Here is a 17,390-nt window from a genome sequence, read left to right as displayed (position 1 = left end):
CCTTCTGTTTAGAACATGACTCAGAATTTTCCAATTTGGGCAAATGGACTGATAGAGCCATTATTACCTCACAGGTTTTTCTTAATATGTGTGATAAATCTTGATCATGCCTCAGAGCTTAGTTTATATGTCACTTCATGAAGAATGCCTTTCCTGTTTTCCTGGATTAAGTCAGAACTCTATATACACTTACCATATTCTTACCATTTCTCCCTCACAACACTAAATTATGCATTGCAATTGCGTAATTTACTGTGGCTTTTATTTGTGCCCATTTTGCTTATTATATGAGGACAAGAGACTATGTTTGATGTCTTAACTGTGTTTTTATCCACTTCACTGGCACTCAATCTATTATAATTTTTTTAATTGTGATATAATTTATGTAGGAAATTGTATTCGTTTCAGCTACTAGACATTTTTTGAATGAGTGAATAAGAATTTGAAGGTTAACAGGTAGCAACCTGCATAGTGGTTAGGCTAAACAAAAATGAGAGGGAGAAAATAAAGAATGGTGACAACCAATTTTTTTCAGCCTCTAACCAGAAGAACAGCAAGATGAGTGGGTAGAGATCAGTGGTATCAGTCATACCATTTAAGGTGGTATGACTTTTGGAAGATAACTGAGTTTGATTTTAGATGGTAATGATGCATCAGGTGTATGTGGTAATTGAGAGTAGTAGGCTTATAACTTAAGAGATAAAGGCTTAAAGATACAGAGTTAGGGATCCTAAGTGTAGAGGTGCTACAGAAGTGGATGGAATTGCACAGATGAAAAGGGACTTAGTGCAAGAAACTTGAGTGACCAAGACTTAGAGCTAGGAAGATGAACCAACAGACCTAGTTGCTGTCACAGGTAAAAGAGTGTATTACGGAAGTGAGAGGAGGTGAGGAACTATTAGTGGTGTGAAAAGCTACAGAAATAAAGTAGGATTAGGGGCCACAGGGTTTAGAATACTCTGAGGAGTGATTAACTTCTATAAGAAAAATGTCAGTAGATGGAAGGTTTTGTATATCAGAGGTTGAGCTAATCCTTTTCAGGTCTTTTAGCAGTTAAGGGAAAGAAAATAAGGACCTGGTACTCAGAAGGGTTAATGGAGTTGAGGGGTTTATGTGGGGAATACTATATGAAAGCAGTATTAAACATTTAGCCTAACTCCAGAATAGATGAGAATAGCCTTTGGTCATTTGTGAAATTTATAAATGTGGAAAACTTAAGAGTTTCAACAGGTTAGCTTTACCTATAAATTTAAGACATAACCACAGCGCAAAGGAGAAGGGAACTACTGAGGGAACACAACAAAAAAGTGATAGAGAAGATAGACTGTGAAATTAACTTTTGACCTAGGTTTAGAAGGAGGTGAAGGAAATAAGCTATTGGAGAGGAGATGAAGCACTTACCAGATGTAGTAATAATAATACAGAGAAGTGTGTGTGTGTGTATACACATATATATACATATATTTATATGTATATATATATATATGGCGAGTGAGAGTTGGAAAATGGATCATTTTAAGAATAATGAAAATGTTAGAGGGCAGATGAATGTAGACCAATGAAGGCATTTCTTATTAGATTTTATTTCTTATTCTTTGATTATTGTTAGACTGAGCCCTCTATTGGAGAGGGACTCAGATACAAATAAAATAATGGCACTAGGTCTGGTATTAGGGTGCTCATGGTAAATTTTCAAAGAGACTACCCAAGATTTCTGGTTCTTACAGCTTGTCTTACTTATCCGGTATCATTTTAAATTTGGTATATTTCCCTATGATTATGTGTTCCTATTCTTCTAAGGCAGGGTTTCTCAAATTGAGATCTGTGTATTGCCTGCAGTGTATGTTAAAAATGCAGATTCGTGTACCCCCAGTTTATGCATTGAATCACAGTCTTTGAAAGTAGAGATCAAGTATCCACTTTTTTACAGATTTTCCCAGCTGATTCTATTATTGGATAGATTGAAACTTGGTCCTCTAAGATCTTAAAACTTGGTTAATTAGGGGGGAAAAAGTGTGTGTGTACACACACACACACACACACACTTTTTCCCCCCTAATTAACCAAGTTAAAGTAAGTATATATATATATATATATACTGAGCATTTTCTGCCATCAACCTGTAGGGCACTGGGTGGGTTTCTTAATCTTTGAGAGCTGGTTTTTTCATATATGGTAAAAGGAAATGCATTAAAATATTGCAGTTCTTGTCCACTGAGAAATGCTGTGATCATAAACAAATGAGTTAAGAATTTACAGTGATTATTTGGGTGCTCAGAATTTGGTTTTTGGTGCATTAAGTTTTGATTTAAGAAATAGTCATTGCTATCATGTATTGAGCTCCTGTTATGTGTGGGGAAGCATTGTCTTACATACTTTGAAAACATTTTGTCTAAAACTCACAAGGACCTGACACCTGAGACTCAGAAACTTAAGGACCTGCCCCAAGGCTGCTAATCCCAGGAGGTAGTGGACAGGTGCCTGTAAAATGCACCTAACATAGCAGATGCTCAGCATAGAGAATTTAATTAAAAGCTAAATTGTTTTAGGTATCTGAAAGAATTAGAGGCATACAGTCAAACAGTTTTCATACATTTTTAGCCCTTTTGGAAGGAGGGAAGAGTAAAGAAATGGCAAGCTCTAAGCTCTGTGGATGAATATGGGAAACATGGCTCTGTCAGCTGAGAGCACTGAGGCAACAGGGCCTGTCTAACCACCTTTGCTTGTATCCCAGCAACAACATTAGGGACACTTGTCTGTTCCTGTGTTTTTGGATATTCGTAAATACTAACAAAATGAATTTCCTTTTAATGAATTTTGGGGAAATTTTTCTTTTGAGTTTACTCAGTTGTTTATGTGAAAAGAATTGAGTGAGGTGTTTTATATTTTAGGTTAAAAATCTGTAAGAACCTGATATTAGAATTCACCAGCTCTTCAGAAGTTTGGCGAAATATGGTATGTTTCTGTTTTTATTTTTTGGAATTCAAAATTGCATGTATATCTTAATGTCATAGTTAGAATAATGGCAAACATTTTCAGCATATTTGGGCACTTGCCATTTTTAAAGCATTATGCTAGGTACTAAATCACTGTGCTACCAGGTAGACCATAAGGGATATAAGTGGGATTCTGAAAGAAATCAGAAAAGGTTAGTGTGTCGTGAGAAGTGAAATCTTACACATGAGGAGATTGGATGGGGCAGGTTTGGCTATGTGAATTAATAATAGTTTCCATTTGTTGAGCTCTATGTGCCAGGCACTGTTGTGAGTGGTTTATATGTTCGTTTGTTCATCCTCAGGACAGCCCTCTGAAAAAGACACTATTACAGTCTTAGTTCTCCCTGTAAATGAAATGAGGCTCAGAATGGTTAAGAAACTTGCCCAAGAGTTGCCATCTAGTAAGTGACCAAATAGGAACTTGAATCCAGGTTGGCTCTGAAGCTTGTTTGTGCTCTGTTGAACACCAGACCTCATAAAAAAGGAGACTTGTAGAGATAACTTGACTCAGTAATTTTCAAAAAAACATGTCGCTTTTCAATGAATTAATTTACTTCAGTTGATTAGTTAAGAGATATTTTAACTTTATTATTTTTATATGACTGATAAGAAAGTTAGACTTGAGTCCTCTAAATCTACATACACATTTAGTCGTACGAGAGAGAACCCAAGAGGGAATGTTGTTCATTTCAGGAATGCCATTTCCTCTTCCTCATGTCGCCTCAGTAATGTCCTAGGCTCTTATTGGGAGACATGTAGCTATGATAGGGAAATTGTATTATTTCTTCCAAGGATTAGGAGTCCCATTTATTGAAGTCACCTAAAGTTAATTATATATACTAAGGTCAGCCTTCACCCTTATTTGAATTCGAAGCCCCAGTGTATAGGCTGCTGCAGAGGTCTGGGCCTGAGCACTGATATTTCAGCTCTTCTCTTGGTATTCTCAGGTACCTTACTATTTTATATTGAGTTGGGTCCATGCTGGTAACTACCTTCTATAGTTGTCTCTTGTCACTTTGAAGGTGTTAACTGTCAAGGGTATTGTTTCTCCCTCTTAATTTTCTCATTTTCCTTAGTTCACTTTTCAGATTTGGCCTGGATATACAGTTGGTAGGGAAATAATTAAGGGGGAAAACTAGCTGCACAAAACGAGTTCTCCATACTGGAATATTTCAGATGTGTATCTTTGCCAGAACTATATATAACATTAGGATGCCTGATGAACCATGACACTCAAAGTTCAGCTAAGGCCAGGTAAGGGAATCAAAAGATCCTAGATTGAGAGAGGAGGACATATTTTTATATTTTGCCAATCTCTTTCATGAAATTAAGTACTAGTGGATTTGTGGCTGAGAAAGAATAGAACAGATTTTCATGAAATACCGAAGAGGTTTGAGCTAATGTTAGATTACCTTACTTAAATATAGAATAAGTAGGACTAGACTCTCTCCCTCTCTCTCTCTGTGTGTGTGTAATTATCTGTTAAGCATTTGGCTACCTGGAAAACCCTGTCTCATTTAAACAATTGCCGTAATAGTGGGATCTCAATCCACATTATGATTCTTTGCTCAATTACATGTATATAACATATGGAAACTCTTGTATTGTAAGACCAAGAAATTCTAACCGTTGATAGGAAGTCAGTAGATCTGAGTTTTAATCTTAACTTCAGCACTAATTCTAAAGTCTTGGGCAAGTCAATTAATCACTCTAAGTCTGCTTAATTTGTTTTTTGTTTGTTTTCTTAAATTCTTACTGTAGTATCTGCCCTAGTTAGGTAGAGCCAAAGTTGTCAGGAGACTCAAGCAAGATACTGTTGACCAAAGTGCTTTGTAAACTGTTAACACTCCATAAAAGTACAAGAGATTATCACCACATTTTCTCAAGAGAAGAAATCCTTTAAGGGGAAAAAAATAATGCTGGAAAATAGTCCTTAAAAACATTTCTATAATAATTACTCTTCTGATGAACGTTGCATTGACACTTAATTTGAAGCTTTGGAGATTATTTTTTGAACAGTGGATTGGATTTATATATTAAAGTGTTCTAACTAAAGATTTGTTTAATTTATTAGAGTTATTAAACCTACGCTCAGATCAAGTTAGCAGCTAGACTGGTGTGACAACCTGTTTTTAATCAGTGACTCAAAGCTGTGATCACCCTGATGTCACCGAATGGCCACAGCTTGTAAAAGGTAATTTTGAATGTTATTTTACAGCCTTTAAAAGGCTGTTACTGTAAAGTAAAATACATGCTATAAAAAATGAAGAGAATGTATAGTTGGCAGGAATGATGTGAATACCTAAGTTTTAATGTGCTTCTCCATTAAATATCTTTCCTAAAATAATTTATGCTCCCCCCTCTCCCCGGCCCCCAATCTATGTGCATAAGTAAACAGGAAAGTATTTCTTAAAGATTTCAAGTTTTTTAGTAAGCATGTTACTATGAACATTATAAACACTATGAAAAAATTCTCAATGCGCATTTTAGGTGGTGTGAGTTTTAACTAAAATGCTTCTCTAGGAATTTTGAAACTTTAGTAAAACTGGTATAATTTACTTTCCTAAAGAGTTAACAGTGGAGGTTAAGGAGTGGCTTATAGGCTAGACAGGCTGCACCAGTTATTGGAAATGAGCCTCCATATGACTGTTCAGGCTCATCATGCAGTATTTAGATTTGGAGGCATTTTGTGATCACTTTTCTGTGATCTAAATCAAGACTTCCAAGATTTATTTTTTATTTTCTAATGTTACTTATTATTTGTTTTGAAATTTCTTTTCTCGTTTCTTAGTCTGACAAACTTTAGGCTAACCTAAGTCAGTAACTTTCTGGTTCCCCCCCCCCCCCCTTCGATTATGTTCTGAATTTGGTAAAGTTAGAGCATGTACTAGATCCTTACTTCCCAAAACTGGACAGTAATGAGACTTTTTAGTGGCCAGGGTAAAGCTTGGAAACAAATGCTAGATGTTAGGTGATTTCATAGTTTTGGAAATGAATGCTAACTTTAGGATATATTTTGGTAAGTTATTTATAGTATTATAGAAATATAAGCAGAATGACTAGAAATTTATTCAGACATGTACTGTTATTACTGCAAGAAATGTGTTTCTGTTAATTCTTTTTATATTCACTTTTCTTTTAATTAAAAACAGTTTGCGTTTTGAGTAGAAAACAACTTGGGCTAATAACCATGTTTATGAGACCCAGGATAGACCTGTCTTTTATCCCATTCTTACTCTTCTGTTCTCCTGTTAGACTGAATTGGTTTAAATCACTTGGTTTGACAAATAAATGGTTTTTGTAGCTCTCTTGAGTATATGTTAATATTAAGTGATAATCCACTATTTTATAATTTGGTGACAGTTTGATCTAATGTTTACATATTTTCTCGTTTAGGGAACAGAAATCGGAAAACAGTGTAGTTACCATTTGATGATGTATTTAACTTCTGTCCCATTTCTCAAAACTTTGTAGCAGTTACATATTGTGCTTCTAAGACTCCGATTTGTTTTCCTTCTGCTTGTGTCTTACCTTTTTGCAGTAGTATTTTAATTTTCCTGTCATTGTGTCCTCATTTTTTTCCCTCTCTCTTTCTCTTTCCCTCTTAATTTTTAAAGTTTTGCCGCCTGCGTGTTTGAAAGCTTCTAATCTGCCTCTCTTCCCTTAGTGCCAGCAGGTTTATTTTTTGTTTTGCAAGCCTGCTCTGCCTCCTTACAGTATGACATCTGATGCTGGAGGGTCGCACTTTCAAAAATGAGTCAGCTGGTACATGGGGTTATCATCAGTTTTTAGCTCTTCTGTCTGAGACATACAAACAAGTTTGGAAGCAATCTTGGGGTACTTACCCACAAGGCTGGTGGAGACCAGGTGTGTCACAAAGGTGATTTGCTTGCTCCCTGGGGGAGAGGGTGGAGTGAAATTTTTGCATTTGTGTCAGTGCCAAGTCACTGCCACCTCCAGCATGCCCCAATTTTTAGTTAATATAATTGTGCAAAATTGAAAATGTAAAGATACTTCAAAGAGGATCTAAAATACCAAAATATTTGAGCTGCTGGAGTCTTGCCTTTTTTTTTTCCTTTCTTTTCTTTTTCTTTCTTTTTCCTTTTTTTTTTTTTTTTTTGCATTCTTGTCCTTGGACTCTGAGTGAACTGCAGTGAAGGGTAATTTTGAAAGTCTAATAAGTAAGATTTTTAAAAGCTAAGAAATGTGGAAAACAGTTTGTTTCCTTTCCTTTTTCTTTTCTTCCCTTTTTTTTTTTTTTTTTTTTTTTTTTGCTGGTGGCTCTGATTCTAAGATTCTTTTATTAAAGTTATTCACAATTTGAAATCTCAAGTCAGTGATAAATTTACAGATAGGTTGTAATGTCATTTGGAAAATTTAGTTTTTGATCTCTAAAAAAATTTTCTGAGAATTTGAGTTAGCAATCAATACTATGTTGATTTAACTTAGTATATATTGACTGATGCTGTTTATAAAACTGAATAGGGTAAGAGGAATTTATTTTTTTAACTGCATGGTAGGAATAGGCAAAATTCATTCATACCCCCAAATGAAAATAAGACTTTTTAATGTCTTAGAATTTTGAATATTTCTATGCAAGTTAGTAACAGTATATTGAAAAAGAATAGAAGACAACTGGCAACTTTTTATAATTGAAATCAGTTTACAGTTATCCATAGTAAAATTTTAATACCCCAGCTTGGTATACTTTTGATAGGTAGTGCATCTTGCCAGTATATTTTCAGGGAAGGTTAATTTTATTGTTGAACTAAAATAATCATGATTAGAATGGTAAATCTGACTTAAAGTGTCTCAGAATTCACTAGGCCTATTAGATTAAATTATTTAGAGCAGAAGTTAGCAAACTTTTTCTCAGTGGGCCAGATAATAAATAAATACTTTAGACTTTGTGGGACATATAGCTCTGTTGGAGTTTCTCAACTCTGCTCTTGTAGTATCAAAGCAGCCATAGATAATATATGTAAATGAATGAGTTGTGACTCTGTTCTAATAATACTACAAAAATAGATGCCTGACCCAGGCCTTAGTGTGTTGTCCCAGGAAATCGTTTGCTGACCCCGACCTATGTATCATTTGGGACTATGAATACCAGTGAATACTTTTAGTATTTTGGATAACTAATAGTTGGCTGCAGAAAGTTTCATAGTTGTATGTTTTTATTATAAATATTTGACTTTGTGAATAATTATGATTCATTATACATTTTACTCCTTTGTATGTTGGTATCTAAATGTAGTGTTTACAGTTTCCTTTCCTTAAAAAAATGCACTGACTTTTTTTATTAGTCCAGCTTTTATAATAAACGTGTTGAATGGCAATCTAATTTGATCACTTTTTTCTTCTGTTGAAATCTTTAGTTACTTTTGAAACTGTTAACGATTAAATCTTGTTTTCAAAATTGTCTACTAATATAACATGTCTGCCCCTTTTTGGAATACGGAATATTTTGCTTAATTTTCCTCAATTGCATTTTACAGATCACCAGGAGAACCTCAGTCTGACGACATCGAAGCTAGCCGAATGTAAGTGTAATTTGATTGTGGCTGTGGTGTCTTCTGAGTTACCCTAGATTGCTTTAAAGGTATTAAATTATTTGAAAATAATTTCTAGTTATAAAAGAGTAATACATTAAAAAATAAATTGGGAGAGAAGAGTGTACCTATTTTCCTACCAAATAAATACCTCTAAACTTTGGTACCATGTCACTAAATTTCTGCATTTAGATAGATGTAGACTCCTGGATTATAATGTGTTTTTGGTTACCTAGCAGTTGTAGGGAAATAGAGAGGGGAAGGAGTTCAGGTTACTATTTTTCCTACCAGATAAATACCTCTCAACTTTGGTACTGTGTCACCAGATTTCTACTTTTAGATAGATAGTTGTAGACTCCTGGATTGTAATGTGTTTTTGGTTACCTAGCAGTTGTGGGGAAATAGGGGAAGGAGTTCAGGTTAACGATCATTTATTAAACACTCCTTATTCAGCTGGTGATATGTTGTGGATACAAAGATGTGTAATAATTAGTTCCTAACCCGCAGAATTTTATAGTCTACTCAGTTTGAAAGAAGCAGATCTTTAGTCCTGGTGGTAGAAGGATACCATTATGCAACAGGAACATAAAGGAGTACTAGTTACCTAGGTACATAGTAGGAACCTAATTCATGTGGTAGTGGAGTAGGTACCAGGGTAGGCCAAATTAAATCTTGAAGTGTAACTGGGAATTAGGTAGCAGAAACCATTGGCAGGGTTATTCTAAGCAGAAGTGTGGGTGAAGTTATATAGCAGCATAATGAGCATAGGGAACAGTATGCAGTTGAAGATTTTTGCATCATAAACTGAAAGGCCCAAAAATGAGGAAGGTAAGACTTGATGGAAGGGCTAGAGCTTTGCCTGCTATGTAGAAGACCTAGGCCTATTTCATAGGTATTTGGGAGTCAATAAAGAATTTGCTAAGGAAAGGGTAGTAAACCTTGTTAGACATAAAATTTTAATAGTTTTGGCAGCAGAGAAACAGTATTGAAGAGAAGTGTGTGGTGGTAGGGTAACCAGGGCTTTAGTAGTTCAGTCAGTGAAAGCCTTAAAAAGACACTTGACCTAATAGAAATTTTTTTTTAAAGATTTATTTATTTATTTATTTGACAGAGAGATCACAAGTAGACAGAGAGGCAGGTAGAGAGAGAGAGAGAGAGAGAAGCAGACTCCCTGCTTAGCAGAGAGCCTGACGCAGGACTCGATCCCAGGACCCTGAGATCATGACCTGAGCCGAAGGCAGCGGCTTAACCCACTGAGCCACCCAGGTGCCCGACCTAATAGAAATTAAAGATAACATTCTCTCTGGCTGTAAGACAAATATTTAGAAAGTGAAATAGATAAGACTTCAGAGTTGGTTATAAGAATTTAAGAAGTTTAAAGTAATGGGAAGGTGGTAATTATTGAAGTAAAGTTTTTGAGGTAGAAAGGGTTAGAATGAAGAATATAGGTATAGGGATTGCTCTTGAATAAGGGCAAAGACCCCATCTTGTTAAACTAGAAGGAGGTAAAGTTGGATATGTGATGTTAACTGTGTTTGTAGGTGAGAATGGGAAGACAGGGTCATTTTTACCTGAAGTATTTTCTCAGTAAATTTGTTTCGGTCTGCTACACCACTGTTTGTCTCCTCTGAGATGATACTAGATACTTCTTGTAAAGGAGGTTCAATTGTTGAGTAAGTTTAGAAACTAGTTAAACAGGTTTCTTTACTGAAAATAATGGAAATATACTTTAAAGTGCTGTTACACATTGTGAATCTCCAGGAAGCGATTATAAGAAGTATTTCTCAAATTTGTGTGTCTGTGTAACCTTTTTTTCCCCCAAACTTTTTTTTTCCAGTAAAATACATGTAACAAAGTTTATTTTTAACTTTATTTTTTTTATTTTTAACTGTGTAATTCTCTTACGTTCATACTGTTGTGCAACCACTGCCACCATCATCTCTAACAACTCTTCATTGTGTAATACTGACACTATATCCTTGAAACAATAACTCCCAATACGCCCTTCTCCCCGTCCTCTGGTAACCATCATTCTACTTCCTAGGCCTATGATTTTGACCGTTCTATCTCATGTACCTGGAATCATTTTTATCTGTCTTTTTGTGATGGCTTATTTCACTTAGCCTAATTTCCTCAAGTTCACCCACATTGTTGCATGTCAGAATTTTCTTCCTTTTTATTGCTAAATAATACTCTGTGTGTGTGTGTGTGTGTGTGTGTGTGTGTGTATGGCATTGTGTTTATCCTTTCACCCATTGATGGACACTTGGGTTACTTTCATGTTTTTGCAATCATGAATAATGCTCCCATGAACATGGGTGTACCCTTTGAGACCCTGCTTTGATTTCTTTGGGTATATACCCACAAGTGGGATTGCTGGATCATGTGGTAATTCTTTTTTTAATTTTTTGAGGAACTTTATACTGTTTTCTATAGTGACTGCACCATTTTATGTTCCAACCAAGGGTTATTTTTCCACATTCTTGTCAGTACTTTTAATTATCTGTTTTTGATAGTTGCCATCCTAATGAAGTTATTTTTCAATTGTAACTTTGTGGCCATGTAACTTCTTAAGAAATATGTTTTAATAGTATTTGTGGAACACAGAGTTTGATTAGGGAACTTGAGGAACCTGTGAAAACTTGGAAGAGTCTGGGGGAAATGAGTGAAGTAGAAGACCACGTAATATTGACTCTCATATGCTACTGAGTGGCCATTTGAAGTTAGGAGACTTATCATACTCAGAATTTCAAGACTTTTCTTTAATAGCCAGAAAAGAGGCATGGTATTTCAAGGTTGGGTCTAGCAGAACAGATAGGATAGAACAACTAATGGCATGTGCGTAGGTTGTTAACACTGAAGTAGTTGAATTTATGTCATTGGTGATGGCCATAATTGGTTAAGTTATAAAAAGCCAGATAAGTCAAATAAATAGTTCAGTGCAAATGAATTTTTTAGAACGACGTAGATGATGATGATCAAGGGTTGGGTGTTCAATATTCCTTTGGTAGTGATTGGCTGACATAGAGAGGAGGTGAAACTTTTTGAAGAAAGTCAAGTATTTTGGGCGTGAGGGGAGCTCAAGTGTTGGGATAGATCATGAACATAGACATTGCAGCATGACCGTGATGTAACTGGGGGCAAAATGGAGCCTTTAGTGTAATAGGTATAATTTAGCAGGAGAGAGGGTAAAGGTATTAGGTAGATAACATGACTTTCGAAATGTAAGTTGTGTTTGTGTTATTTTTTATTTTGTTTAGATGGACATTGTTTCAAATGCAAGGAATTAGGAAGAGGAATGGTGGACTTAGTTTTAGTTGTCTATGAAAAAGTTCACAGAAAAGGGAAACAAGATAAGCAGTGTCTTTTGGAGTAATCCAGACTTTAGTGAAAGCTAAGAGGTTGGGGATTATATAAAACAGTTGAAGATTAGGGACAACCTGTATTATAAGTGTTTTTCTAAGGATCTTAGTAGAGTTAAATTGGTGGGACAAATCAGTAGTAAAGAATAGGAAAGTGTAGTGAAGCTTGGTACTTGTAGTAAAAATCAAGGATGACAAGAATCTGAGGCATGATAGGATATTGTCACAAGATTCCAGATGAAGCTCTGGTATTAAGTTCTGGTTGAGTTCAGCAAAAAACTTGACCATGTTAAGGTAGAATAGCAGGAAATTAGACTTACCACAGGGTCTTGATAATGGTGTGTAACGTTCCAGACATAATCTCTGTATTATAGCTCTAAGTCTTCATGTCTGCCCCCATTTCTCAAATTCCTATACCTGTGGAAACCATACCAGGCAGTAGTTTCTAGGTGAATAGGTCAGTGCTTATTCTACCATAATTTTGTGAGTCTTGATTTATAGAATAGATAATGAAGGATTCTTTGTTTTACCTATGAATTAGTTATGATCTTTGATTAATGGCAACATCTTATATTTATTAAGTATGATATTTTGGGCACTTGGAGACACGTTTGCATTTGGCATGTTTTAACTAGGGAGCATCTTGGGTGAATTTTAAAGGGTAATTATATAAAATTAAAGACTATATGTATTTGTTTTTAGAAATCCTTAGTGTTGTCTATTCTCTAGGGTGCAGAAAAACAGTAAAAATTTTCAACATTTGCGTGCCATTCTATAGTCTAACCTAGAAATAGAACTAACACAATAATCCAGATCTTTTTTTTTTTTTTTAAGATTTTATGTATTTGACAGAGATCACAAGAAGACAGAGAGGCAGGCAGAGAGAGAGGAAGGGAAGCTGACTCCCTGCTGGGCAGAGAGCCCAATGTGGGGCCCGATCCCAGGACTCTGGGATCATGACCTGAGCCAAGAGCAGAGGCTTTAACCCACTGAGCCACCCAGGCACCCCAATCCAGATCTTTTTATTGTGTGTATATTCTCTCTGTAGTTGGTTTAAACTTCTATATTAGTGACATCTTTTTGCACATATTAATTTAGATTCTTTAATTTTTTTTTAATGATTTCAAAGGAGTTTCTAATAACTTCAGATTTCTTATCCTTTGGTATTTACTCTCCATGCCTGTATTTAATGCTTAGGTTGTTTTCCGGTGTATAACGAAGACAGTAAATTGAACAAGGGTAGAAGTATCAATTGACTTAGGGTTCAGTATATGTCAAGGCTGTTTAAATAAATACTTAGTTTTCTATAAATTTTGGTATGACCTAAGACCCAGACTCTAGGTAAGAGCATTATCAGCTCTCATATTTTTACCTCCAACTCCGACTTACCCTCTAAATTGTAGACTCATATATCCAATAATTGAATGTCTGATTTTCAGACTTATCAAGTCCAAAATAGTCTTCATTTTTATCCTCTCAAATCTACTTGTCTTGTTATTTTGCCATCCTAGTTGGTAGCAACTCTTTTTTTTCTTCCAGTTTATCCAAAACTTAGAAGCGTCTTGATTTCTATTCGTCTCACTCAAATTATCAGCAGATCATGTTGATTCCACCTTGAAAATACCATAATTCAACCCCTTGTCTTTTTATACTATTTCCACCTCTGTCACTCTTATTAAAGCCATCAGCTCTTGTCAAAAGAATGCAGTTGTTTCGCAGTAGTCTTGCTGCTTCCATCCTTGCTCCTTTCACTGTATTTTCTATGTAGCTGCCAGAGTGATTTTTTTAAAAGATGTATTTATTTATTCTAGAGAAAGAGAGAGGACATGAGTGGGAGAGACAGAGGGAGAGAGAATCTGAAGCAGACTCCATGCTGAGCATGGGAGCCTCACACAGGGCTTTATCCCACAACCCTGTGATCATGACCTGAGCAGAAACCAAGAGTTGGTTGCGTAAGTGACTGCACCACATAGTCCTCCTCACAATGAACTTTTTTTTTTTTTAATATTTTATTTATTTATTTGTCAGAGAGAGAGAGAAAGAGTGAGCACAGGCAGACAGAGTGGCAGGCAGAGGCAGAGGGAGAAGCAGGCTCCCTGCTGGCAAGAAGCCCGATGTGGGACTCAATCCCAGGACGCTGGGATCATGACCTGAGCCGAAGGCAGCCTCTTAACCAACTGAGCCACCCAGGTGTCCCCACAATGAACTTTTTAAAACTAAAGTTAGACCATGTTATATATGCTCAAAACCTTGCAAGGGCTTCCCATCTTAGAGTAAAATCTGAGGATCTGCAAGGCCCTGTATGAGCTTCCTTGCTTTTGTGTGGCCTTTCCATTTCTTTTGCTCATCTTTGTACTGGCTTTATGTCTTGTCCTTATGCTTTCATGTTCTTAAGATTTGTGCCGTTTGTTTGTGACCCTTCTCTGATATCCACATGGCTTCCTTTTCGTTGCCTCAGAGCGCTCTGCTTAAATGATGCTGTATCAGAGAGGCCTTTGTTGACCAACTTTATCGAAGAATGGTCATGTTCTGTGTTCTCTATTAGCCTTACCCTGTTAGATTTATCATCATGGGATTTAATGTCACTTGACTTGTTGCATATTGATTTCTTGGTTGTCTGGTTCATTTAATTCTAGGGTAGAAGTCTAATGAGAATGCCTGGTCTACAATAGGATAAATACTTAATATATGAAAGTGAAATTACTAAATTAATGCAAAATGTTTATTTCTGCCTTTTTAATTCCCTTATAGAAATGTAGGAAGAATTTTCTGACCTCAGGTTATGTGTAAATAAGTAATAAATATGTAAACAACCCATAGAACTTGTGTAGTAGCACCTGATTTTCAGTTGTGGAAGTTTCTTTTGATATATCTTCAAGTTCAGAGTTTCTTTTTTAGTTTCTAGTTTGTTATTAAGCTCATCAAAGATTTCTGTTACAGTGTTCTGTTACAGTTGTTACAGAACTCCGGCTTTTTTTGTTTGGGTCTTTGGTTTTTCTTTGCTTACATTGTTCAGCTGTTTTTTCATGCTGTTTACTTTATCTATTAGATCCCTTTCATATCAATCACAGGTGTTTTAAGTTTTTGGTGTGATAATTCCAACATCTCTGCTATATTTAGTTCTCATGCTGGCTATCTTTACAGACAGTGTTTTGTTTTTTTGTGTTTTTTTTGCCTGAAGGCAAAATTACGCCTCATAGTTTTTCTTGATAGCTGGTATGACTTCCCAGGTAAAAAGAATTGCTATAAGTAAGCCTTTAGTAATATGGTGGTAAGATATAGGGGAAAGGAAGCATTCTATAGCCCTGTTTCAGTCTCAGTCTTCTGGTGAGCCCGCCTGTGTCTCAGGATTGTGAACTTCACAAATATTTCTCATTTTTTTTTTTCCTCCTCTCTTAAGTGGGACAGGATGACTAGAGTGGGCTAGAATTGGATGTTTCTCTTACATAGGTCAGCTAGGGTCTGAGAATACCTGATAGATTAGGCTTGGGTTAACTAGTTTCTTCTGAGGCCAAGCCTTAAGCGCTCTGGTGTATCTATCTCTTAATGGTTCCTTTTTCACTCCCCTGCTAGAAGCATGAGGGGATTTTTCTCCAACATTTGCTCTGAGAATGTGGTCGAACTTCTTGATGTAAATAGCACAAAATTTGGGGGGATTTGCTGGGACTAGGCCCCCTAGAGTTTTTAACAATTAAGACTTTTCTGTGCTGAACCTACAGAAATTTGTGCATGAAGTTTAGGTTTTCCTGTCCCATCACAGGTTCCTCTGGCAATTTCCTGCTCTCTGCTTCAGTAAGCCATGACTCCCTGTATTTGCCTTTCTCTCTAGTCTTTGGAGCAGCAGTCTGTTCTGTATTCTTGTCTCTCTCAATAGAAGAAGAGTTATTCATTTTTTAGTCTGTTCAGCTTTTTACCTGTTATTAGATTAGAGTAGCAGCTTCCTAGCTGTTCTGTTTATAACTGAGAAGTCAGAAATTGAGATATAGCTTGGATGCTTTTATTTTCTGTATGAAGTGGGAGGAAAATATTTCTGTATGACTTCCACTTGAGGTATACTTAGTGTGTATAATAGTGTTTATGGATTAAATAACATCTTGAAGTACATTCTGAAGTAAAAGATACAAATTTCTTGAATCGAATAGAGATCTTTTTTCATGATCCTTTCATAGACTCTAATGTCATGTTCTTTGCATATTTTTTTTATACTTCTGATATACTTATGAAACTGGGAGATTTTTAAAAAAAATACTTACTTTTGTTCCACTTTGTTTTAAATTCCAGTATAACTAACATACAGTATTAGGTCAGTTTCAGATGCAGTATAGTGATTCAGTAGTTCTTTGCATTATTTAGTGCTCATCACAGTAAATATATGCTTATAATCCCCTTTACCTGTTTCTTCTCTCCCCGCTTCTTGGTTACCATCTCTTCTGGTAACCATCAGTTTGGATCTCTGTAGTTAAGAGTCTGTTTCTTGGTTTGTCTTTCTTTGTTTCGTTTTCTTAAATTGTGCATATGAGTGAAATCGTACAATGTTTGTTTCTCTCTGACTGACTTACGGCACTTAGCATTATACCCTTTAGATCCATCCATGTTGTTGCAAATGGCAAGATTTCATTCTTTTTTATGTTTGATACTGCATTGTGTGTGTGTGTGTAGATACTAGATGTATAGATACACACACTCCACATCTTTATCCATTCATCTGTTGATAGACAGTTGATTGCTTCCATATCCTGGCTATTGTAAATAATGCTGTAGTAAATGTAGCGTGCAAATATATTTTTGAATTAATGTTTTCATAGATAAATACCCAGTAGTGGAATTACTGTATCATATGGTAATCCTATTTTAAATTTTCTGAGGAAACTCCATACTGTTTTCCATGAGTGGTTGCACAGTTTGCATTCCAACCAACAGTGCACAAGGGTTCCTTATTCTGAAACTGGGAGGCGTTATGCTTAAATACTATAAAAAGGTAGGGTTAATTGACACTGTTATCGAGATAATATCAGAAGAGAAATTGAAGGATTTTTATTAAAGTTTCATGATTTGCTAGGTTCTGAAAATATAACTGTAAAGAAGTTATTTGGTCGTGTCTCAGAGAATTTACCATTTAAATAATAGGCAGTTATAATGAGGTGTGCTGAGAGTAGGTACAGGTTGCTGTGGGAGCAGAGAAGGGATATGTAATCATCTTGGAAACGATATCTAAGCTGAGTCTTTGAGAATAACTTGGTATAAACAGAGATCATAGTATTCTAGGCAAGAAGAAAACTTTTGAGACCTGGAGCCAATGAAGACAGCAGGAACACATCCTTTGAACTGTAGAAGTTCAGTATCTCTGGAATTTAGATTTAGGAGATGGGGGAAGGGTGCCAAAAAATGTAGCTGGAAGAGAAAGCCTTGATCAGGTAGTGAAAGGCCTTGACACTACTGAAAAGTCCTGGGTTTTCTGATAGATTTAGGAGGTAGTGAAA

The 17,390-nt window shown here is 35.8% G+C and overlaps 1 protein-coding gene across 10 annotated transcripts in view; it reads left to right on the top strand.

Annotated features, from left to right (window-relative positions):
* Positions 1-17,390, top strand: part of UBE3A (ubiquitin protein ligase E3A) — a 92,418-nt gene that overhangs the window by 21,582 nt on the left and 53,446 nt on the right. For 4 of the 10 annotated variants that reach the window (XM_013049945.2, XM_013049946.2, XM_013049943.2 and 1 more), the window contains 3 exons: positions 2,892-2,955; positions 5,071-5,190; positions 8,495-8,539. The exons of 1 other annotated variant lie outside the window; for it this stretch is intronic. In XM_013049945.2, the coding sequence (XP_012905399.1) occupies positions 5,171-5,190; positions 8,495-8,539 (65 nt within the window). In that variant the 5' untranslated portion in view covers positions 2,892-2,955; positions 5,071-5,170. Of the gene's footprint in view, positions 1-2,891; positions 2,956-5,070; positions 5,191-6,777; positions 6,864-8,494; positions 8,540-17,390 lie in introns of those variants that run through there. 5 more of the 10 variants (XM_013049948.2, XM_004780412.3, XM_045070712.1 and 2 more) reach the window with 3 other exon arrangements.

The sequence above is a fragment of the Mustela putorius genome, unplaced genomic scaffold, assembly GCF_011764305.1.
Source record: "Mustela putorius furo isolate JIRA1106 unplaced genomic scaffold, ASM1176430v1.1 tig00003972_pilon_pilon_pilon, whole genome shotgun sequence".
Lineage (NCBI taxonomy): Eukaryota > Metazoa > Chordata > Mammalia > Carnivora > Mustelidae > Mustela > Mustela putorius.
The sequence above is the reverse complement of the archived record's forward strand: the minus strand, read 5'-3'. Positions and strand labels throughout refer to the sequence as shown.